Below are 25,385 nucleotides of genomic sequence, written 5' to 3'. Positions count from 1 at the left end.
ACGAGCCAAGAGTTATTAGGTGGGCTAAAATTTATTAGGTGATTTGAAAAATCAATTAAAAAAAAACGAATTGACGTTACGCTTGTTACGATCAATATTTCGATTCAACCAAACACGTAATTTTACAATCCCAAAACAAAAACCGATCTAACGAGTTTCGAAACGAATGAGTATATTTTTTTAATCGTCTAATAAGTTCTGGCCCATCTGATAACTTTTGACCCGCCTTTTTCGAACCGAATATGAAACGTTAGTCTTTTCTTTTTTAATTTTTCTTAACATAGAAAAAAAAATGAAACGTATAATCATGTCTTTTTCTTTTTTTGTTTTTTTGAAATATAATTCTTAAAGAGTGAGGAGGAGAGGAATACGGATGAAAGAGTTTCTAAAATATTTTCGAAACCAGATATTAATCAGGAAGTGTATTGAATTGACCACACACATATACACATATCGAGAATAGAATCCACGTTTGATCTCGAGGACGTACTTACTTACAATCGATATTATATCATGCTGCGACGTGTTCGATGAGAAGCAAAAAAAAAGAAGAAGATAGAAAAAAATTAAAAAAAAAAGAAAAAGAGAAAAAGAGACACACGAAAGAATCTCAGATTCAACGAACGTTAGTAAGGATCTCGATCGATCGTATTCCTTCCTGTATCTTTCCTTTATTATTCAGGGCCACGTCATTGGTGTGTACATACCTGTCCTCGTTTAACATGACCATACCTTCCTTGTCAATTATCTATATTCGACAAATGAAACACGTTGATCTTCGTCAAGGATTCCCATTTTTTATTCTTTTTATTTATTTTTATTTTTTTCTTATTTTTTTATTTTTATTTTATTTCTTTTATTCTCTTTATCTTTCTTCATCAATCGGACATTTTCGATGCAACGTTGATAAAAAAAAAAAAAAAGGAAAATGAAAACGAAAGCTCTATAGAAGGATTTAAAATGTTTCTTCAAGTAGGTGATTTGAAAAATCGAAATTATTTCGGATAATTTGTTTTCTTTAATTAATATGTGGAATACATTTGATAATTTATTATTAATTATATTTTCGAATTTGTTATATATTCGTTTATAATTTATCAGTTGTGGTTAATACATTAATTATTATTATTTATTAATTTATAATTTATTATATATTGTATATTATATAATTTATGATTGTTATAAATTAATTATTATATTATTAATTTTATAATATATTCATTAATATATAATTTTGATGTACGTGTTATCTAACGAATCTAACATGATAGTTTTACGATATACAAAATAAATATATACATCTACATACATACATATATATATATATATATATATATATATATATATATATTAATGTTTTCTAATATTTATATATCTGATATTATTCATAAAATAATATAATTATCAATTATTTAATTTCTTACGATAGCTCAATATATAAATAATTAAAATAAAACATGGATTAATTTATAAATTTTTGTTTACAATTTCATAATAAATTCAATTTCATAAATAAATTACAATTAATTTCCTATATACATAAATTCAAATCTCACAAATAAAGTAATTTATAAATTTTGTTACATCATATATTTGCTATATAATAATTATATTATTATATACTATATATACATACATACATACATACATATATATATTACACAATTTTTATACTATTTACTATAATATATAATAAATTACATATATTATATACTACATTTATAATAATTAATATTATCATGTCATTCGTAACATAGATCCACACACACACGCACACATACACACACACACATTAATACAAAAGTATATAAAAAAAATCTGAAGAGTCATTCATTATACAGAATATATTAGTATAATACATTCGTATTATACTAATATAATCATACATACGACTCACATTTGTATTTATAAAAAAGAAATAAAGAAAAAAATGAAAAAAATAATAATAATAATATTAATAATGTAAAACTCTCTATCATTGTACAATATATGCCAATGATAGATAGATCGATCGATCGATCATTTCGATCGATATCATATTTCATTTTTTTTTCTTCCTATTCAATTTAATTCCTTTTTTTTTTTTCTTTTCTTTTTCTTTTCTTTAATTTTTTTAATTTTTTTTCTGTTCTTTTCTTTCCTTGTTCTTTTTTATTTCTTTAGAAAGAAAAAAATGTTATAGAGTGTTTGTATCGATGTATATATTTATATTATATGTATATATATATATATATATATATATATATATATATATATAAAATTCAAGCTATAAGATTACATATCCTTCGTTCGATATCTCGTTCGATCTATCGTTCGAGATAATGTTGTCCTTGATTTGTCATTTTATTTTTCTTATGTATAAATTTGATATCAATTATTGTATAGCGTTCGATGGAAATTTTTTTTCTTCATTGTTGATTGAATAATTAAAAAAATTTTTAATGTGTATATGTACGTATTTAAAAAGAAATTTGGAATGTGTGTTTGTATGTATGTGTCATTCTGATAAAAATAATTATTAACATTAATAGCCTTGAAAAAATCTAAATGAACTAAAGAATACATTTTTTTTGATTGTGAATGATAATTAATAAGTTTATTTAATAAATATTTTTAATTATTTATATCAATCAAATTAAATAAAAATTATTTATATATATATATAAACATAATGATAAATATTAATTAAAAAAGAAATAAAACAAATATATATATATATATACATACATAAATATAATATTAAATATCATTAAATTAAAATAAAATATATAAAATACTAGAAAATATATTTATAAATAAATAAATAAATACATATATATATAGAATAAATTAAAATAAATTTATTAATTATTATTAATAATCTACTTATTAATATTACATATTATCTATATATAACAAGCACATCTGAATATACGTTCAAACGTATAAATGAAAAAAAAAACTATTAATATTAATAATCATAAAAAGATTTAAGCATTCGCAAATCCAATTTTTCACATTAAATTAAAAATTAAAATAAACTTTTAATAATTAATTAATTATTAATTATTTTTCTCTTTCCACTTTTTCATTTTTTGCTTCTTTTTTCATTTCTTTTTTTATTTTTTATCTATTTAATTCAAGTCACTTATACTTTTAATTTTCAATACTTTCAAGTTTTCTGCTTGCATTTTCTTACGAAATGCAATTCGACGAGAGGAAACTGCTACAAAGTTACACCATGATTCTCTCTTTCTCTCTCTCTCTCTCTCTCTCTCTCTCTCTCTCTCTCTCTCTCTCTCTCTCTTGGTTTCTTCAATAATTTCTACTTCTTTTTCTTTTCTTTTTTTTTGCCATAGGAAGAACGAAAGTGAAACAACCTGTTGGCAATGGATTTCCTTTTTAATGAGAATATTTCCGTAACTTCGCTTTCATGTTTCTTTCGTTGTGTATAACACGAGCATTCACACACGTAAACACTCATATACACAAAGATAGACGCATATAAAGATACATACTCATCCACTCATACATATAACACACACATACATTTACTCACGCATTCAAAACACACATACATACATACATTTACTCATCCGTGCAAAAACGTACATACAGAATCACTCACTTACATATACAAGATATATATAAAAAGCAAACAAAGATACATATATGTATATGCACACATGTGTATGTGTATGTGTATGTGTATGTGTATGTGTATGCACATATACATTGTTTATGTAAAATCGTTTGTGTATCCTACAAAACTTTTCAATTTTTGAAAAATAATAAATATTGTAAATATCGAGATAATTATAAATAAAAAGAAAATATAATTAGAAGTAATTACGAATAAAATGAAAATAGTAATAATTAGGATAATTATCAATAAACAAAAGTAAAGAATTTAGATTCGAATGTCAGATTCGAATCGAATAAATATTCATTGAGATGAAATTAACATCACTGAGACAATTCGTTATTGTAAAAAAAGAGAAAAGGAAATAGAAAAAAAAAAATTAATTAGAAAAATTCACATCGAAAATAAATCGCACGATAATGTGCCGTAATAACGATCGTTTCAAAAGAGAAAAAGAAAGAAGAAAGAAAATCTGCGGTTTGTAAAATTTAAATTGAAGAGTTGTGATTATAAAGAAAACGCAAAAAAAAAGAAAAAAAAAATACGAAAAGAAAAAAAGAATCAAATATAAAAACACAATTCATACGTGACATAACAAAAATCATAATAAGTATATATATCGAATTCAAGTTCAAGTATATAAATCGAATTCAAACGAACAAGTAGAGATTAAGAAGAAAAAAAAAAGAAGAAGAAAAGAAAATAAAAAAAAAAAATAGAGCAAAAAAGAAAGAGAAAAAAAAATCAATCCAATAAAAAAAGAAAATATTTCTCATAAAAAATAATCCGCGTGAAATTATGTGTATGTATAAAGAAAGAAAAAAAAAAAAAAAGGAAAAAGAAAATAAAAAAACAATTTCCAGATGGATTAGTTTAGTGCAAATCGAAGAATTGAAATTGAAAATTAAAAAAAAAAAAGAGAGAAAATAAAAAATAAAATATTCGACATTTGAAAATGAGAGAACATCGTTCGTTCTAACTCGTTCCTATTTATAGAAAATTTGTCCCATTTCTTTTGAACATTCGTTGAACCCTCCCCCGACCACAAATCCTTCACCAACCCCTTACATATTTTCTATAAACATTACCCATAACGGGTGAACTCATGTTTCATCATGTCAACGAACTAATAATTATTTTACATTTCTCTGAAGTTGATCTTTCTTTTTTCTTTTTTTCTTTTTTCATGGCCGACAATATGGCCGTAGAATCGAGGTCGGACCAAATTTGTAACAAACTCATTTGTAAGATCTTCTTCGTAATATTAGTAACCTAGCACAGGTTTAAAATATAGAGTTCTTTTAAATACGGCTTTTTTTATTTTTTATTTTTTTTTATTTTTTTATTTTTTTATTTTTTTTTGATAATTATCTTTACCATCATCTCTCCGTTTTTTTTCTTTGTTTTCTTTTCTTTCTTTTTTCGTTGATTTTCGAAAGGAGATGAGAGTTTTTCATCAGTTTTTTTTTTCTTTTTTTTTTTTCTTTCAATACAATCTTCTTTTTTGTATAATTCTTTTTCTTATCTCTTTTTTTTTTTAATCTGTTTTTTCATTTTTCGAATTGATGAATTATCATGTGATCTAAATATTCGATTATTCGATATATTTTATCTGAATTTTTTTATATAACAAATAAATAAAATATTATTTGAAATTATATATACAAATATATATATATATATTATAATTTTATTTGTTAAAAATATTATATACATAATATATACTTTTTTCGTATTTGTAATTAAAAAAAAATAAAAAGAAAAAGAAAAGAGAAGGAAAAAAAAGAAGAAAGAAAAAGAAAATAATTCAAGGTCATGAAATTATTGTAAGAAAAAAAATATATATATATATATATATATATATATATATATAGAAGAAAGAAATGTTTAATATAATTTTGTATCCGTGATATTTAATCGAAACTTGAAATACTGGAACCTTTAATAATAATTAATTAACCGAGTGGAATACGTAAAAGCCGAATAGATATACGTTAATATCGCAAAAGACGAATGTCATTTACATTGATAATCATCATGTTAATGTTAAGACTGCGATCGACGTAGATCTAACTGATCCTTCAAGGAATACGATCGACTCAAACGGAAGCCATTTTTCTTCTTGTAACGACTCAACTGATATTCACAGTAATTTTATTTTATTTTATTTTTTCTTTCTCCGTTCTTTTTTTCTCCTACCTCTTATTTTGTTCCTCGCAATATTTATTAACAACGCAGATAAATTCCACGATTCGTCAGGATCGTCTTTATATTATAATTTATTTCAGAGCATTTATAATAAATCTATGTAATCAATAAAATCGTGTAAAATCATGTTTCAAGTTTTATATAAATGTTCTTGTTGTGTTTCTTTTTTTGTCTTATATAAAGATTTGTATATAAATTTTCTTTTTTTATTCCTTTTTTCTTCTTCTTTTTTTTCTTATTATATATATATATATATATATATATATATTATTAATTCAATTAATATAATAATATATATTAATTTAGAAAATTATATATAATAATTATATATATAATATATTATTAATTATTATTATTATTAAATATGTATTAAAAATAAAATATACATATATTTATATACAAAATTTGATTTAATATCTCTAGAATAATTTAAATTTATATGTGTGTATTTATATATATATAAATTGTTAATATTATTAAATATTTTATTCAAATATTATTATTCTAATAATTTTATAATCAATAATTTCATAAACAAATAATCTCAATCTAAAATTATTAGATTCAAGTCAAATTCTTTTATATATATACATGCATACATAAATATATATATATATATATATATATATATACATAATTTTTCTTTTTTATCAAAATAATATTCGTAATATCTATTAACAAATCATAAAATGGATTGATCATATAATAATCATTATGTATCTTTTTATCTGATATTTCGTGATAAATATGAAATATGGGAATTGACTTTCCCTTTGTGAAAACGAAGAAAAAGTATTTATTAGTTAAATTTATATCTTAGAATGAGATCGCGAATAGAATAGAATGAAAGGGACCGACGTTCGTGGGAGTTGAGGTTATGTCTTCTTTTTTTTTGTTTTTTTTTTTTTCTTTTCTTTTCTTTCCTTTTTCTTCTTCATTCTTTTTTTCTTCTTCTTCCTCTACCTCTTCTTCTTCTTTTTCTTCTGATGGCCTCGATAAACTACAAATCTCGACTTTCCTTTCGTCGAAGGAAGGTCGACCGTATTACTCCACCTACCACGACATTAGAATTGTATTAGAAGTTAGAGAACAATGCCTTTATTTCTTTCTCTATTTATCTCTCTATCTATCTTTCTCTTTCTCTTTCTCTCTGTCTCTGTTTCACTCTCATTTTCTATCATTTTGTTTTTCTTTTTCTATTTTTTTGTTGTTGTTTTTGCTCGTTTTCAAACAAAATGGCTGACATCGTCATTAATGGAGTAATTTTGATTGAGTAATCCTTTGCAACAATTTTAAAGACAAATTTTTCATTTTTTTTCCTATTTTTTCTTTTTTTTCGTAGTTTTTTTTCCTTTTTTTTTTTTAACAAGTAAAGAAATACACACATCTTGTTTCTAATGAAATCAGTTTTTGTTAATTATTTATATGTCTCAATTTTTAATAGTTTTGAAGTTTTTATAGTTGTAAATGTATATTTATTTTTTAAGAATATATATATATATATATATGATTACTTTGTATGTGTGCATATGTGAGTATATATTATAAATGCATACATGATATTTATATTTATTTATTTATTTATTCATTGATTCATTTATTAATTAATTAATTCATTCACTTATTTATTTATTTATTTCTTCATTTCTTTATTTATTTATATAACTATTAAATTATTTATTTATTAATTCCATTATTTATTCGTATATTCGTTTATTCATTTATTTATTTAACTTTTTTCGACCATTTTTGTTTCAGCGACGTGACGCGGCCAATCGGGAATATTTTCACGCAAAATGATTCGCGCCCTTGTCCTTCTCTGCATGGCCGTTCTACCACTCGTACGATGCCACAAGGTAAGAAGTACATGCACACGCACACACACATTTATACATACATAGATAGATTGATACATACGTTCAAGGTCAAAATTATTCCATGCAATTACACATATCTTCTACTTCGTCTTCTTCGTCTTCTTTGTCTTCTTCGTCTTCTTCGTCTTCTTCGTGTTTTTCGTCTTCTTCGTCTTCATCGTATTCTACGAGACCTTTTCATATTTTACGAGAAATATGAAGAGCGTTAATCCATGTTGCTCGTTAAATCTTCGTTAAATTAAAAATGAAGATAGTGGAGGAACTAACGGACGTTATTTAATTGTCATGAATTTAATTTACTACGAAGTTATCATTTTCTTGTTACGCTACGATCTCGTCATCATCTTTCCATTAATCATAATTATTTTTTTGTATTTATCTTTTTATAGTAATCATCAAGAAGATAAAAACGTTCTTTTATATGGGCGTACACGTTGTTTGTGTATTTTAATATTTCGAGAAAAAGAAAGAAAAAATAATAACAATAGGAATAACAATAACGCTAATAATAATAATAATAATAATAATAATATACATATTTAGTTAAAATATTCGTTTCATTTGAAACAAAATCGATATATATATATATATATATATATATATATATATAAATTATTAAAAAATATGAAAAATGTAAATTGATAATAATAGAATTTAAGTAAAAGAATTTGTTATTGATCCTACTCTTTTTTTTCTTTTACTTTTTTTTCAATTTTAAAGTAGAAAATTAAAATATATTAAAAATATATATATATATTTTTTTTTTTATTTTAAAATAACAAAATTTAAATCTAAATCTGTTATTTTATATACATTTAAATCCGCCATTTGTTTCTCACAACTACGAGTCCGCCATGTTTCTTTTCTACCATATTTTTTTCATACATATCCGCCATTTTTTCTTCATATTTACATCCATCATTTTTTTCATAACCTTCTTTGCAAGATATTTTTGTACATTTAGAGCCGCTATTTTTGTTTCATACATTTTTTTTCACGTCAACTTTCTTTTTTTTTCTATTTAATCCCATAATATAATTTACAAAATTTGTCTATACACACAACACGCATACACGCATACATAGCCTATAAAAGTTGTTTCTAATTAATCGTCAAGGTCTGTTGTATCTAACCATTAAAGAACGTTACAGTAAGTAGAAATCAAGCATTCAATTAACGTTTGGCGTACATTACACTACTAAGGTCGATCACTTTCACTCATTATGGTGGAAATAGAAGTAGAAGAGGGAGGTTGAGGGGTTAGGTACGTTTGGAACGCCAACAGTCTCTTTGCGGGACCATAATACTGCCATTCCAATTTTCTACTCTATAAGAACGAACATAATGACTGATTTTATTAGTTCTTTTTTAACAGTTAAAGAATAATACATACATATGTATACATATAATTTTTAACTCCTTTTCCATTTCTTTCTTTTTTTTTTTTTTTTGAAATTGTTGATCTCTGTATTTTTTATTTTTAATTTTTAACCTTTGAAATTGGTACCGATAGAGAAATATTCTTCTTACTTTCTTTTTCTTTCTTTTATTTGTTTTTTATTTTTTTAATTTTTTCTTTTTTCTTACCTCATTTCGAGATTTCAATTTCGTTGACATCGTTATTGTGATTAAGAAATCGATAGCTCGTTAATTAATGAAACTTTTTGATTTTGTTATCGTTGGATATAATTTTGCATTAAATTTGGGTTTCTAAGAAATTATAAATTATGTCGGAAAACGTATTTTGAATAACCAGTTTTTTTTTTTTACGAACACAAAGAATTTGGAAATTTTTTCGTGGGAAAGTTTTATTTTTTTTCTGTTTTCTTTTCTTTTTCTTCTTTTTAAGAAGATAGAAGTTTTGCTTCGAAATAATTTTCGATAGGTTACGTTTAAAAATTGAAACTTTATCTGAGAATAATTTTTATAGAACTAAAATCACTTGTGAAATTAATTTAAATAAAGTTTGAAACTCGATGTAATAACAATTTTGTAAAAATATAAATTCGAAATATGCAGCTCGACCTGTACAGGCAGTTTTAATAAACTTAACTAATATCTAGAAAAATTAAAAAAAAAAAAGAAAAAGAAGATAGAAAAAAAGTAGAACTAAAGTTTCCAGTTTAAAAGTGATTTAATCTGAAAACAATTTTAATAAAAATCAAAGAATCAATTTTGTCTCGAAGAGAGAGAAGAAGAAAAAAAAACGGAAGAAAAGAAAACTACAGAATTTTCTCCAAAATGAAAAACAATTCTTTTATATGACAGAAAAGTTCTCTCTCTCTCTCTCTCTCTCTCTCTCTCTCTCTCTCTCTCTCTCTCTCTCTCTCTCTCTCTCTCTCTCTCTCTCTCTCTCTCTCCAAAAGAAAAAGACAAAAAGACAAAATTTTCGTAATGAAAGAAATAAAATAAATATTCTCTAGAACCCTTAAATTTATAAAAAAAAGAAAAGATCAACGAAATGGGGATCGTGATAGAAGAAAAAAAAAGTTGTAGAAAAAAAGAAATAAAAAATGAAAGAAAAAGAAAAAAACGTCCATCTTTGTAAAGAAAAAAAGGTAGAAAAAATATAGAAAAGAAGGAAGAAAAAAAAAAAGACGAAGAAACGGATACCATTGACCCCGGACAAAACTTGAAACTAATGAGAAAGTATAATATAGTACTTCCTTATGGCGAGCACGTAACTATATCTGTTATTGTATACCGAATCATCGGCATAAAAGGAAAAGAACTGTAATAATGTTGGTAGTTGACGAAGCGACTACTACTAAAAACTACTACTGAAAACAACTAATAAAATTTCTAATAAAACGATCGTTCCGTCACGTAGATCACGATCTCGAACGATCGTTCGGATAAACTTGGATTAACTTACGTAAGTTTTATATCATTAAAAATTTATAGATTATCATTTACTTCCGACAATTCACTCTTAAATATGTTCTTATTAATATCGATATTATAAATGCATATTATATACTAATACAATGTATGTAAGTGTGTATGTATGTATGTATATATGCATTTGTGTGTATATAAATATTTTTTATAAAGTATTTGGTTTATTTAAATGTATGTGTGTTTAAATATTTTAGTTTATTAAAGTTAATGGTAATTAGTTTAATAAAGTTAATGGTAGATATTAATTAAAACATTAATAGATGATATTAATCGAAATAATCAATTGAAATATTTAATTTAAATAATTAAGTATAGAATTTTCTTTTGACAAATCTTTGAAATAAATATAGTATATATATATATATATATATATATATATATATAAATTTTTTAAAAATAATATCTTAAAACGTCGTTCTTTTTTAATATTAATTTTTATTAATAATATTAAAATATTTTTTCAGAATTTATTTTTAAAGAATCCGTAAATAATTTTTCCAAAATTGATTTTTTTAATAATATGTTAATATCTTTTATATTTTAAATTAATATTTATTTATCAATTAATTAATAATCAAATATGATAATAATATAATAATGATATTAACTGATTAATTATTAAACAATATTTTTTTTAATATAGTACAAATATCTATATATTTTTTTTTCTTTTCTTCTTCTTTAAAATAGTATCTCAAAATGTCGTTCTTTTTAATTTCAATTTTATTACTAACATTTAATATATTTGTATATAGTATTCAAGAAATATGTTAATAACTTAAAAAATTTTCTTTGTAAAATCTGTTAATATTTTAACATATACCAACATTATTAATAATTTAAAAACATATTTATATATATATATTATTATTATTATTATTAACATTACTAATATTAACATATCTTATAAAAATAATTTTATCAAAAATATCTTAACGATTCTAAACAAATTATTTTTAAAAGATAAAACAATAAAAATCAGCAATAAAATATTCCAATTATTTTCATTACTTTATCTCGATTAATTTTAAATATATAAATAAAAAAAAGAGAAAACTTTTGAAAGAGACTGTATATAAATTTCGTTATACATTGTTATCGGATATTACCAAAGTCGCGAAAGTCATTCGAAATATAAAACATAATCGTGGAAAAACACACTCTAATCGCATACTTTAATCTCGTGGGAATAATTTAGAAGAAAAAGAAAACGAAACAACCACAAAAAAAAAGAAAAGAAAAGAAAGGAAAAAGAAAACAGGAAAGAAGTAAAAAAGAAAAAAATGTTTTAACATAGAGCAATACGACAAAGAGAAAGAGAAAGAGAAAGACAGAAAGAGAGAGAGAGAGAGAGAGAGAAAGAGAGAGATAACGGAAAGAACAAAATTGCGACAGTACCGGTTTCAAAGGGTTCCCTACATTTTTACATCATTTACATAATCGAAGAGTCCAATCGCGTCACGGACTATGAATACTGAGAAATATATTGTGTTCCTTATTTCAATCATTTTACGCATTTATTACACTTTATTCTTTAATTTTCTTTTTGCTTTCTTTTTTTTCTTTCTTTCTTTTTTTTTTCTTTCTTTCTTTTTTTCTTCTTCATTTCTTCATTTTTTTCCACCATTTTTTTTTATATCATCCTCCCCATCCCACTCTAATTCTACGCTTTCTCGCTTAATCGAGCGCCATTTTTCTTTTCTTCCTTCTTTTTTTTTTTTTCATCGCTCGACATTTATCACGGTACACTAACCTCAAATATAATATTTATGAAATCGTTCCGTGTTACTTATTTCGCGGTTATCGTTGATCATAATGCAATACAAATGAGAATTATTCGCATATTCGTTGCTAACGTTCACGAATCGTTTCTAAAAATCGTTTTAAGAAATAATTTTGATAATTATTTTATAAATAAGGTAAAATAATTATTAGAGTTGATTAATTCCTTTGATTAGATGAAATGATTACTTTCGATCGACCTTCGACCTTGGTCCGCCATTTAAAAAAATCTGATCCGTACTGGTGATTCTAAAATCATCAAAAAAAAAAAAAAAAAAGAGAACAGGAAATATCTTTTCACTTTTATCATAAAAAGAGAAACTAATAATCAAGGTACTTCTTCCTATCGTCGTTAAAAAAAAAAAGAAAAAAAAAAAAAAAAAGAAAAGAAAAAGTATTACTTTCGATTGACCTTCGACCTTGACCCGCCATTTTGAAAAATCATCGATCCATACTGGTGACTCCATGAGCATCAAAAAAGAAAGAAAGATAATGATAACAATCAAGGTACCTCTCTTCATTGTCGTTAAAAAAAAAAAAAAATTACTTTCGATCGACCTTCGACCTTGACCTGCCATTTTGAAAAATCGTCGAACTGTAAACGTACGTTATACTAACGACTCACATAAAAATTTTTTTCTGTTTCAGATTCACGAGCATATGACAAGGGAGGAGATGTTATCGGTGTTTCACACGGGACACGAGTCTGGTAATGACGACATAAGAAAGCAAAAAAAAAAAGAATTAGAAAAAGAAAAGAAGAGAAAAAAGTCATGATAATAATAATAATAATAATAATAATAATAATAATAATAATAATAATAATAATAATAATGATAATGATGATGATGATGTGCAGTCAGAGACGAGCAAGATATCTTCCTTGTTCTAAAATTTTTTTTCTTTTTTCTTTTTTCTATTTTTTTTTCTTTTTTATCTTTTTTTTCTTCCTTCCGTGATGAAAGTGATGATTAATGAATCTCGAAGGTACTTATACAAATGTTCAGGACCGTATTTATACTTTCGGAAGGCCCTATATTGTGGCTACAATATTTTATGGTGTATTTTATTTGTATATATTATTTTTATATGGTGTATCCTATTCTTTTCGAATTAATCAAGTTCGTACTCGTTTTTTATCTTTATTTTTTTTTTATCTTTTTTCGTTTTTTCTTTTTTCCTTCTTTCTCCCTTTTTTTCTTTTTGTTTTTTTTTTTTTTTTTGATTTATCGAAAATATTAAACAGTCGACATTTTCGTAATGAATCATATTAATAATAAAACAAGTAATTAACGCGAGATCGTTACTGTATGTTTGTGTACGTGTGTGTGTGTGGTATTGCGATACGCATATATTTGCATTTTAGAAAAAAGATGAGCAAATGAGATATAAAAACAAATCAGGTCTCACTGAAAAAGAAAAAAAGGAAGAAAAAAACCAGAAAAAAAAATTCATTAGTAAAAAATATCTTTTTTTTTTTTGTTGGACTAGGGTCTTAGCTTTCTAATATTCTAGAGAATATTTTATTTTATTCCTTTTTTTTTTTTTGTTCTTCTTCTTTTATATTCTTGTAAGAATAAATCTGGTTCAAATTAAGCAAAAATAAATTGATATCTAAAAGATCTTTTTTTTTTTTTTTTTGATTTTTCCTTTACATACAGTATATATACATTTTTTTTACTCGTGAAAATAAAGCAGATTCAAAATTGAAATAAAAGAGAAAGAGAGAACATTAACGAAAAAAATTGCCCTCTTCTTCGCTTCGATTTTATTTTTCAAATATTCTAGAAACAATATTACTGTTCTTTTGTTCTTTCGTTCTCTTCCTTTTCTTTCTTTCTTTTTTTTTTTACATCGTTACTCGTGAAAATAAATCAAGTGTAGAAATCTAAAGAAAAAATAAAAAAGAAAAGAACAACGAAAAAAACGAAGGAGAGAAAAAGGAACGAAACGAAAAGCCATTTAAAATCGCAAAAGAAGAATTTGATATAAACTAAAAAAAAAAAAAAGAAAGAAAAGAAATTAATAATAGAATACAAAAAGAATATATTTTTTCTTATTTTATAGAATGTATTATCTCTCATTTATCTTCCATATTAATATTTGTTTCAAACAAATTTCCTTCTTATCTTTTTTCATGCTCTGCTTTTAAATTCTATATATACCAAAAACTATTTATCTTTCTTTTATATATATATATATTTTTTTTTTCTTAACTTGGTACTTGCAAATAGTCAACTCAACGCATTTTACGATAGATACGTCCCTGACGAACGTCGACGAAGCGAATGATTTTTCGAATGATTTCTCGATCTTCCTTGTTAAGAATTATTTTTTTGACTGTCGTACTGTCGTCCGATACAAATTCACCGTTGTGATTCATTGACCAATGAATATTTATATTGTATCATCTTTCTCCCTCTCTCTCTTTATACATATATATATATATATATATATATATATATATATATATATATTGCGATCTTCTTTTTTGGTTCCACTGTAATGGATTTCTAATAAGGATTTAACTTCTTCAAGAAGTTAGTTATGTCGAATGTAAAAAAAGAAAAAAAAAGACAAGAAAAAGGAGAGAGAGAGAGAGAGAAAGAGAAATAGAAAAGAAAAAATAAATAGAAGAAGAGGAAAGGAAAAAAAAGAGAAGAGAAAAAAAATATGTCGCCTATGTTGACATACTCTTGAGGATGATTAATAATGATCGTTTAACTCGTTGACGCGCAATTTGTTGTTGTTGTTGATCTTTTTCTTTTTTTCTTTTTTTTTTTGGAATATTTCATTCACGATCAATTAATTCTTCTTTTTTTCTGATAGATTAATGTTTATTTTTATTTCATTTATTATATTGCAGTACTACGATATATTATAAATAATATATTAAAGTTATAGTAATTGTACTTATATATATGTATATGTATATATACATATATATATTGTGTGTGTGTGTGTTATTCTTATGTAATTATAATTATAAATATATTATATATTATATAATTATAATATTTAAATATGTACGTATGTATTTGTATATTTCTATATTATTTATTTATAATCAATATATTATATATAATATATAAATAGATATTTTTATACAAACTTTTCTATTTGTTTATAACATATTTATATCTATATATAATATATATTTACATATAATTTATATGTGTGTGTGTGTGTGTGTGTGTGTATGTGTGTATATAAAATTGATTGAACTAACATCGAATTAAATAATAAAATATTCGTAAAAATTTGTTTCAGTACCCTCGTATGAAATCGTGCCAGTATTGCACTCGATGAGTAAAAGAAGTCCTGAAAAAAAAACGGAGATACATTTAAAGGCATTTGGAAGTGATATTAGTCTAATGTTAAAACCAACGAGAGGATTATTGTCGCCTAATCAATTGCCAATGTGGACTGTTACAAAGAACGACTCACATCCTGATGGTCTTCGTTACGAACGTGTATTGGAAGTAAGTTACAAAATAAATAAATAACTAAATATTAATAATAATAATATTAATGATGATGATGATGATGATTTTGATTTTTTCTTTATTCTCCTTAAATATCATTTTCCAATTGTTATTAATTATTATCATTATCATCATTGATTGTCATATCATTTTTTTTTTACTATCACTTCGTTGATCTTTTTTTTCTTTAAATTATCATTTTTCAATTATCATTTCTTATTATTAATTATCATATCACTTTTTGAATCATCACTTCGTTATTCCTTTCTATTCTATTTCTTATTAATTTAATTTCTCATCCCATTTATTATTATCAATATTATCATTAATGGTAATATCAAATTTTCAATTATCACTTTTGTCGTTCATCTCTCTTTCCTTCTTTTTTTTTTTTGAAATTATCATTTCTCGACTGTCGTTTATTATTATCATTATTATCATTAATTCGTTACCTCATATTTTTAATTATCACTTTCGTCGTTCATTTTTCTTTCATTTCTTTTTTCTTTTTTGTTTCTCTTTTTCTTTTCTAGACCGACGCGAATATATCATTATTATCATTAATCCGTCACATCATATTTTTAATTATCACTTTCGTCGTTCATCTTTCTTTCATTTCTTTTTTTTTTCGTTTCTCTTTTTCTTTTCTAGACCGACACCGATATCGGTGACATCTATCAAGATACAAGAAACATGGCGTCGATTCTGCTACACCAGGACGCGAATGGGAAAGTGCTCGTTGTAAGGAACCCATTCTTTCTTAATCTTTCTTTCAACATCGTTCCATTATCTTACAGCCCGTCATTTCGTCAACCTGGCACGACTTACCTAGCTACCGTGTCATAATTATAACAATATCCACGATTCATCCTTAATACAGCAAAACTCTCGTTTCTAGAAGGCCAGGACAATGTCTTTCACGCTTTATTATTTCTTTTTCTTTTGATTTTTTTCTTTTGTTTCTTTTTTTTTCTTTTTTTTCCGTCCATTTTTCTTTCTCTTATTCGTTGGTGACGACATTGGTGGGAGGTAATGGCGATGAGGGTTAAGGTTAGGTACGAAGGGACTGGAGTGGGGGAATGAGATGCTGTTAAACGATTGGTGGGTACAAATTAAGAAGAAAATTGCTATTGTCGTTGTTCTCTTCGTATACTTGGACTTAAATTTAAGTAAGTAAATTAGTCAAAAGGGAAATATGCGTGTGGGTGTGTATGTGTGTGTAATTTTATAGTAGGCTTAAAAAAGAAAAAGAAACAAAATTATTGCGAATATATAATTTTACGGTGGGTTTAAAGAAAAGAAAGAGACGAGAAAAAAATATATTGCGAATGTATATTGTGAATATATAATTTTATAATAGGTTTAAAAGTAAAAAGTAAAAAAAAAAAAAAAAAGAGAAGAAGACGATGACAAGAAAGAAAATATTTTTTATCATTCTTTTTCCTTCTTTTATTTTTTATTTATTTATTTATTTATTTATTGCTTTTAAACAGTCGGATTGAAATTAAAAGTTGCACCCAATGGTGGAAATTTATCGGGATTATTTTCTATGACCCATTCTGGTATAACAAAAATCGAATATCAAATATTTTTTTACACGTTCTTTTCGAAAAAACATTTCTCCCTTTCTCTCTATCTCCCTCGTTCTTAAAAAGACATAAAAAAAATTATTTACGTATAAAAAAAAAAGAAGAAAAGTTAAGAAATAACCGAGATATAAAAGAAAGAAATCATTCTTTCGATTTCTAACTAAATCGTTATCGTTTGTTCACCTAAAAAAAAAAAAAGAAAAAAAAAGAAAAAAAATAAGAAAAAAGAAAGAAAAAATAAAGAACCAACAATAAAAAGAAAATGAAAGAAAGAAAGAAAGAAAGAAAGAGAAAAACAAAATTTCGATCGAAAGAAAAATATCGAATCGTGCTGCCTCCTTCAAAAAAAAAAAAAAAGAAAAAAGAAAAAGATAGAAAAAAAAGAAAGAAGAAATTCAAAACAAAAAGAAAGAACGATTCGTCCCATTTCCAATTGGAACAAAATTATCGTACTCGTGTGTTAAAAAAGAAAAAAAAAGTAGAAAAGAAAATATGGCGAATATAGCCATATCTACATACACGTAAATGTGTCACGTAATACGTTTGTTGACTCGTATTAAATATAACTCGATTATGAGAAAAACGATCGCACTCGCTATATTTTCTAATACATTTAATGTGTCTAATACGTTCGACTAATATTTTCAGAGATTATTTTTTTCTAACGTTACGTCATTACGTAATTCACGAACATACTTTTCACTACTTTACGAAACCACAAACAGTACTAACATCACCACCATCATCATCATCATCATCATCATCATCATCATCAACACTATTACAACCACCATCATCGTCACTGATACAGTAAAAAATGTTTTGAGTACACTTTGAGATATATTTTTTAACCTCCCATTAAAGAAAATTATTATTAAAATGCGGGTACCACGTGCTTGGGTGCCTCGCGACATTTAATCTTTTTAAAACGCGATGACAAAAAAAAAGAGAAAAAAAAGAAATAAAAAACAGAGAGAAAAAATCAACGAAAAAGAGGGACAGGCGTTTCGTAAGGATTTTTTCTTTCCTTTTTTTTTTTTTCTTTTTTCTTTTCGTTAACTTTCTTTTCTTTTTTTTTTTTTTTACTAACAATAATTTCTCTTTTTTTTTTTATTATTTTTTTTTTTTACTAACGATTAATAAACGACGCGTTCTTTTTCATTTTTATAATGTAATCGGTAATGATAATAATTTTTTATTTTTCTTTTTTGTTTCTTCTCTCTTTTCTTTCTTTTTTTTTTTTTTATTTTTTTCAGATCAATCAATTTTTAATGAGCGGAGCGGAGTAAGGTTTTATCGGGCGATTTTTAACACGAAAAGGAAACATATTGATCAATGATTCATCAGAAAATTGATCGCTTTCTGTCAAATATTCTTTTAGTTTTCATTTTTCTTTTCTTTTCTTTTCTTTTCTTTTTTCTTTTTTGTTTCTTCGAAAGCAATTTTTCTCGAAAAACATTTACATATATACATATACATATATATATATATTTTTTTATGTAAACATATGTTTCTATATATAAAAAAAATAATATACACATATTTTTTATTTTACTTCTTATCGCTTAAAAAATTACTGACGATTAAAAGACGTGACAAATAATGTATCTGTAAATAAAACGATCATCGAACGATATAAAACCATTTGATTATGACTCTCAGAATAATTCTGAGTCAACGGACACGCTAAAAAAAAAATGATTAAAAAAATTAAAAAATTAAAATATATGTATATATATATAAAAAAAAAAAAAAAACAATTCGTTTTGCCTAGATACTTTCACACGGTTTTAACGGTGTTCTCGCAACCTTATTTACACGGCTTCCACTAACCATTGCGAAGTCAATTTATACTGCTATCACTATCCCCCTCTCCATACCACCCCCCACTACCCCTCACCGCTCCCAATCACGCACTTCACGACCACGCCACATTAGTTACCTTAACGTCTTTCGTAACGGTAGCGAGAGCAATCCAATGAAAAAAAAAAAAAAAAAAAAAAAAAAAGAAAAAAGAGGAAAAAAAATAATCAAAAATTTACATGAAAATGATCATCGTCACGAATGGATCATTATGGAATTCATCCTCGAAACATTTTCGTGCACGAACATAAAAATCGTTGGTATTTAATTTATGAATATGGACTCTCTCGTTTGAATACATACATACATATATATATATATATATATACACATACACGTATGTAAATATACACACACATTCAGAGAAATCGTTTACACGTACAATGAGTTTATTAATAGGAAAGAAATATTGTAATAAATGAAGTGAGAGTTACGATAATCGACATTTTTCATCGTGAAGACTACATTGAAAATCATTGACGAATTAATACGTAGATAATCGTTTAATCTTTGATATAATTTCTTTGTAGATAATTGTAAAATCGTTGAGGATCTACATATAATGGAATTTGTAAACATCGTTCATAAATTTTTTCGTAAATAATTATAAATCATTGACGAATTCATTCGAAGATATCTCACGAATCATTGACGAATTTATTCGTAGATAATTATACGATCATTGATGAATTTTTTCATAGACGCCTATCTGGTCATTGATGAAATTTTTTTTGTGACGAATTTTTTTGTACAACAAGCCATGAATCATTTAGAAATTTTTTTCGTAAACATGCTAGATCGATCGTTGATTAATTTATTCGTAGATATTTGTGAATCATTGACGATTTTCATTTCAAAATCATTGATAAATTTCTTCGTAGATGATTTATTAATCATTGATGAATTTCTCGATAGATAATTATAAATCATTGACGAACTTTTTCGTAGACACTAATAAATAATTGTCATATTTATTCTTAAACATTTTCAACCTATAATTGACGAACTATCTCGTAGATATTATTAAATCATTGACGAACTTTTTCGTAGATGCTTTAATACATGTGAATTTAATTATAGATAAATTTAATCATATATATTATCGACTAATCATTGATCAATTTATTCGTAGATAAACGTTAAACCATTGATGACATTTTTCATAGATAAATTTTTTCATGTATGTGTATGTGTGTGTGTGTGTGTGTGTGTATATAAATCATCGATTTGTTTTATTCAATATATACACATTGTAAATCATTTTAACGAATTTAAACTTACTTAATAGTTAATAAAAATAACATTTCCATCTTATTAATCACTTAAATGAATTTTTGATTAATCCTGATTCATTCGTAAAATCCAATTAACATTAGTTAGCTAACTATAAAATATAAAAAATGGGAATACCTAATCGAATCAAATATTACTCAATACTACTCATAAGATCTTACGAAGTTATGTTTTTAAATCTGATGATCAAAGTTACGACCATTTTGACATTTCCCCTATTGGTTATTCATTGATATCGTCATTTTATTTGCGGTTTCTTATATACAAATTCATTACAATAACTCGATATAACAAAAAGGGGAAATGAAAATTTACGATGATTATACGCATGCATACACGTACACACATACACGCGTTAACATAAACGCATACACGTGCGAAAACTAATCTACAAGGATGTATTACACATTACGTAATTAAAGAAAAAATTAAAAAAAAAAAAATAAAAGAAATGTCGAACGATTGTAAGAGAAAAAGAAAGATTGAAAAAAGTTACAAGAAACGTGTCGATCATTTTATTTTTTACATTAAAATATTAAGAAAGGAAAAAAAAGAAGTTCGGAAAAAATGAAACAAGAAACACGGTGGACATTTTGTTTTTTTTTTTTTTTTTTTTTTTTTTTTTTTTTTAAAGAATTAAGAAAGAAAAAAGAAAAAGAAGTTCGTACAAAAGAAACAAGAAACACGATAGCCATTTCTTTTTGTTTTTTCTTTTTTTTTTACATTAAAGCTTTAAGAAAGAAAAAGAAAGAAGTTCGTAAAAAAGAAACAAGAAACATGGTAGCCATTTCTTTTTCTTTTTTTACATTAAAGCTTTAAGAAAGAAAAAAGAAAGAGAAGTTCGTAAAAATGAAACAAGAAATACGGCAGCCATTTCTTTTTCTTTTCTTACATTAAAGCTTTAAGAAAGAAAAAAAAAGAAGTTCGTAAAAAGGAAACAAGAAACACGGCAGCCATCTTTGTTTTTTGACATTAAAACACTGAAATCAAAATTAAATCGACAGATATTTTGACTCGATCGGTAACTAACAAAAAGAAATATAAACGAAAAGAGAAAAACAAAAAAGATAAAAGAAAAAAAATTAGAAAATTTATCTTAATATTTTTCAATCGATCAAACAGCAATATTTTCCTCCCTCTCTTATAGTTCACAGTATAATCATCGTTGATACTAACTACTCTGTCAAAGATATATACATATATATATATATATATATATATATATATATATATATATATATGTATATATGTATGTATATATATATATGTATATAAGTATATATGTATATAGCTATAACCATGAGAACACACCATTACATAATGGAACGTTAAAGCGTTGTTCTAAGTGACCCCATGTCTTCTGACCTTTCGCTTTCACTCCCCCACCTTACACCCCCTCCCATCCCCTATCCCTCTTCCTCTTCCTTCTGACCAATCTACGTAAGTACATACATATACTTACCTCTCCAACTGTAGATCGAACTATCATGTCTGCTCGTATTCCTTGTAACTACGACGTTGAGTAACCTGATAAGGTCACTGTACTGTTAATGTCTTTTTTTTCCTATATACCCATGTACTATAGAAAAAAATATCCCAATAAAAAAAATATATACATAGAATATATACATATAGAATATAAAAAAGAAATTGAAAAACATGTATATATATATATTTCTTTTATTATATAGATTTTATATATATATATATTGTGTCGAGTATGACTCGACATCAGTTTTATTATCATATATTTAGTTAGATTCGACATCAATTTTTATCACATTATTTTATATATGTATATGTACGTTCTGTGTGTGTATATGTGTGTCGAGTGACACTCGACATATGATAAAAATTCTTATGTCGAGTCGTACTCAACATACGAAAAAATTAATATCGAGTCAGATTCGGCTTAACAAAAAAATTTGTATATAATATATAATATGTTATAATATGTGTATAATATATAATATATAATATATAATATTAAATTTAAGTAATATATTATACTTTATCGTTTAGGATGGCCATATCGGTTCAGAACTGGTGATACGACCGCTCCCAGAACGTGTTATCCAGGAAATCGTCAACAAAAATATCAGTTTAATGAATCCAACATTATTACCAAATGTAACGAACGTTATGATGAACGATTTGAATTATACGAGTCATCATGTTGTTTATAAAAAATATCATAAACCAATCGACGACGAGTACAGCGATTATGGTGAGTCATTTTCGTCTAAAGAAAAATTAATTGATCTTAATTTTCTTTTTTATTTATTTATTTATCTTTTTTTATTTTCTATTCTATTATATGGTTATCTAATATTTTTTTTTTTTTGTATTATTCATCAATGAATCATCTGACGTTTTTCTTTCTTCTCTCTTTTTTTTTTTTGAACCATCCAATTTCTTTCTCCGTTTTCTTTTTTTTTTGTAGAACTTATTACATTATCTCGTCATCCGTGAAGATGAATTATCTAATATCTTTTTATTCAACGGTGTAAATTATACAACGTATTTTTTTATCTCAGAATAAATTATCAAATTTCTCTTTTTTCCTTTTTTCCTTTTCGCAGAACGAAACTTATTTTGTTATCCGTAGAGATGTATTATCTAATATTTTATTAATTCCAGAATTGAATTATCCGGCCTTTTCTTCCTCAAAAATAAATCTACATTTTTTTTCATTTATTTATTTTTTTATTTGTAATCTCGTTATATCGCAGAAATTAATTATCTAATATCTTCTTTTATTTCTTAAATCTGAGAACGAATCATCTTACTTTATTAATCTGATATATCGTTCGTAAATTTATCTCGAAAATAATTACTAATTAAAAAATTTTCTTTTATCTTGATCGACTTTGTTTTGTTTCCTTTTCTTCTTTTCTTTTCAATTTAATCTCATAACATTTATCTTTTCTTTTCTCAGCATTAATGGAGCCCGATCATCTTGCCAAAAAATATAGAAAGAAACGTTCCTTGATCAATAGATCGAAACGAGAAGCTCCGTATGTTATTTATCCAGAAATTCTTTGTATCGTAGATTACGATGGATATAGGTAAACATTCTTTATATAATAATAATAATAATAATAATAATAATAATGATAAAAAGAAACAAAAATAATAATTAAAAAAAGAAAAAGAAAACTTCGATTCTTTCGAATATTGTATTTTAAATCGTTCAAAAATTTACGTCGAGTCTGATTCGACATTTTTGTTTTCGGATTCGTCGTAAGATCGAAAATTGAGATTTAAAATGAAGAACAAAATATATATATATATATATATATTATTTCGCAGACTTCACGGAGGTGATAACGTGCAGATAAAAAGGTACTTCGTATCATTTTGGAACGGGGTCGATTTGAGGTATAAATTATTGAAAGGACCAAAAATACGTATCAGCATTGCCGGAATAATAATATCGAGGGTAAGTAAAAATTGTTTTATTATATCGAACTGTGAACATTGTTTCTTTTTCACTTTCTTTCTTTCAACATGACGAAAGTAGAAAAAGAACACAGAAAAAGGACAATACTCGATTTCATGAGAGAAAGTCCGACGATTTTAAATCGTTTTTAATAATTATACAATTTTTATTTTTTACTTATTTTTTACTTTTATTATTATTATTTTTGTATATTTTTCTCACAATCTATCGACAATTAAAATGGGGATGAAAAGTATCAGTAACCATCCCTTATTCCACCCTTAACTACAATCGTTCTGAAATTTCGATTGGTTTTATCTTATTTTTGTTTCTTTCCAAAACTCTATCAACAATGTCGAGAAAGAAAATGGGTAATTCGAAAAAAATTGTTGAATAATAGCTTCACTGAAGTAGAAAAGAAAGAGAAGAAAAGAAAAAGCAAAATCTTTTGTAATAAACAAAATTGCTGTAAAAGTGGTGAACGAAGAGAATTATTAAAATAAAAAAACTATTCCTAGTGAAAACGAAACAACCGAATCTTTTTTTATATTCAATAGCATGATAATTCGTGAGAAACATGATAATTAATTAATCAATTAATTAATTAAATTGAATAATTAAAAGAATTATTTAATTAATCACAATTAATGATAATAATAAATAATAATTACTAATCAATAATTATATTAATATTTAATTAATTTCAGTATAATAATAATAGTAATTAATAATTAATTAATTAATTAAAAATTAATTATGTAATTAATTTTTTAATAGTAATGATAACAATAATAATAATTATAATAACAATAACAACAACAATAACAATAATAATAAAAATATATATAATATTTGCAAATTTTTTTAGGGTAGAGACGCGACACCATATTTAGAAAGAAATCGTGTTGGAAGAGACGCCATTGATTCGGCAGCTGCTCTTACCGACATGGGAAAATATCTTTTTCGAGAAAGAAGACTTCCTGTATATGATATCGCCGTTGCAGTGACGAAGTAAGCGTGACCGTTTTATATATATATATATATATATATATATATATATATATATATATATATATATATATACACATATATATATGGTGCATATGTATATTTATATTTATATGTATATGTATATATATATATATGTATATGTATATGTATATGTATATGTATATGTATGTATGGTATAAAAAAAATATATATATACATATAGACAATAATGTAATTATAATGTTTATGTGAATCGTCGACTTGGACCAAAGAAACGCATTCTCGATCGATAACAACGATTAGAAATACGATTAAATCTTGAAACAAGGATTA

General features: G+C 24.7%; 1 protein-coding gene across 4 annotated transcripts in view; it reads left to right on the top strand.

The window, feature by feature from the left end:
- Positions 1-25,385, top strand: part of LOC122637351 (A disintegrin and metalloproteinase with thrombospondin motifs 8) — a 68,265-nt gene that overhangs the window by 30,449 nt on the left and 12,431 nt on the right. For all 4 annotated transcript variants that reach the window (XM_043829436.1, XM_043829437.1, XM_043829435.1 and 1 more), the window contains exons 3-10: positions 7,589-7,686; positions 13,039-13,099; positions 15,661-15,872; positions 16,527-16,616; positions 22,643-22,847; positions 23,559-23,688; positions 23,933-24,062; positions 24,931-25,073. In XM_043829436.1, coding sequence (XP_043685371.1) covers positions 7,627-7,686; positions 13,039-13,099; positions 15,661-15,872; positions 16,527-16,616; positions 22,643-22,847; positions 23,559-23,688; positions 23,933-24,062; positions 24,931-25,073 — 1,031 coding nt within the window. In that variant the 5' untranslated portion in view covers positions 7,589-7,626. The remainder of the gene's footprint in view (positions 1-7,588; positions 7,687-13,038; positions 13,100-15,660; positions 15,873-16,526; positions 16,617-22,642; positions 22,848-23,558; positions 23,689-23,932; positions 24,063-24,930; positions 25,074-25,385) is intronic.

This window comes from Vespula pensylvanica, chromosome 25 (genome assembly GCF_014466175.1).
Source record: "Vespula pensylvanica isolate Volc-1 chromosome 25, ASM1446617v1, whole genome shotgun sequence".
NCBI lineage: Eukaryota > Metazoa > Arthropoda > Insecta > Hymenoptera > Vespidae > Vespula > Vespula pensylvanica.
This window is presented reverse-complemented; position numbering and strand designations above follow the sequence as displayed.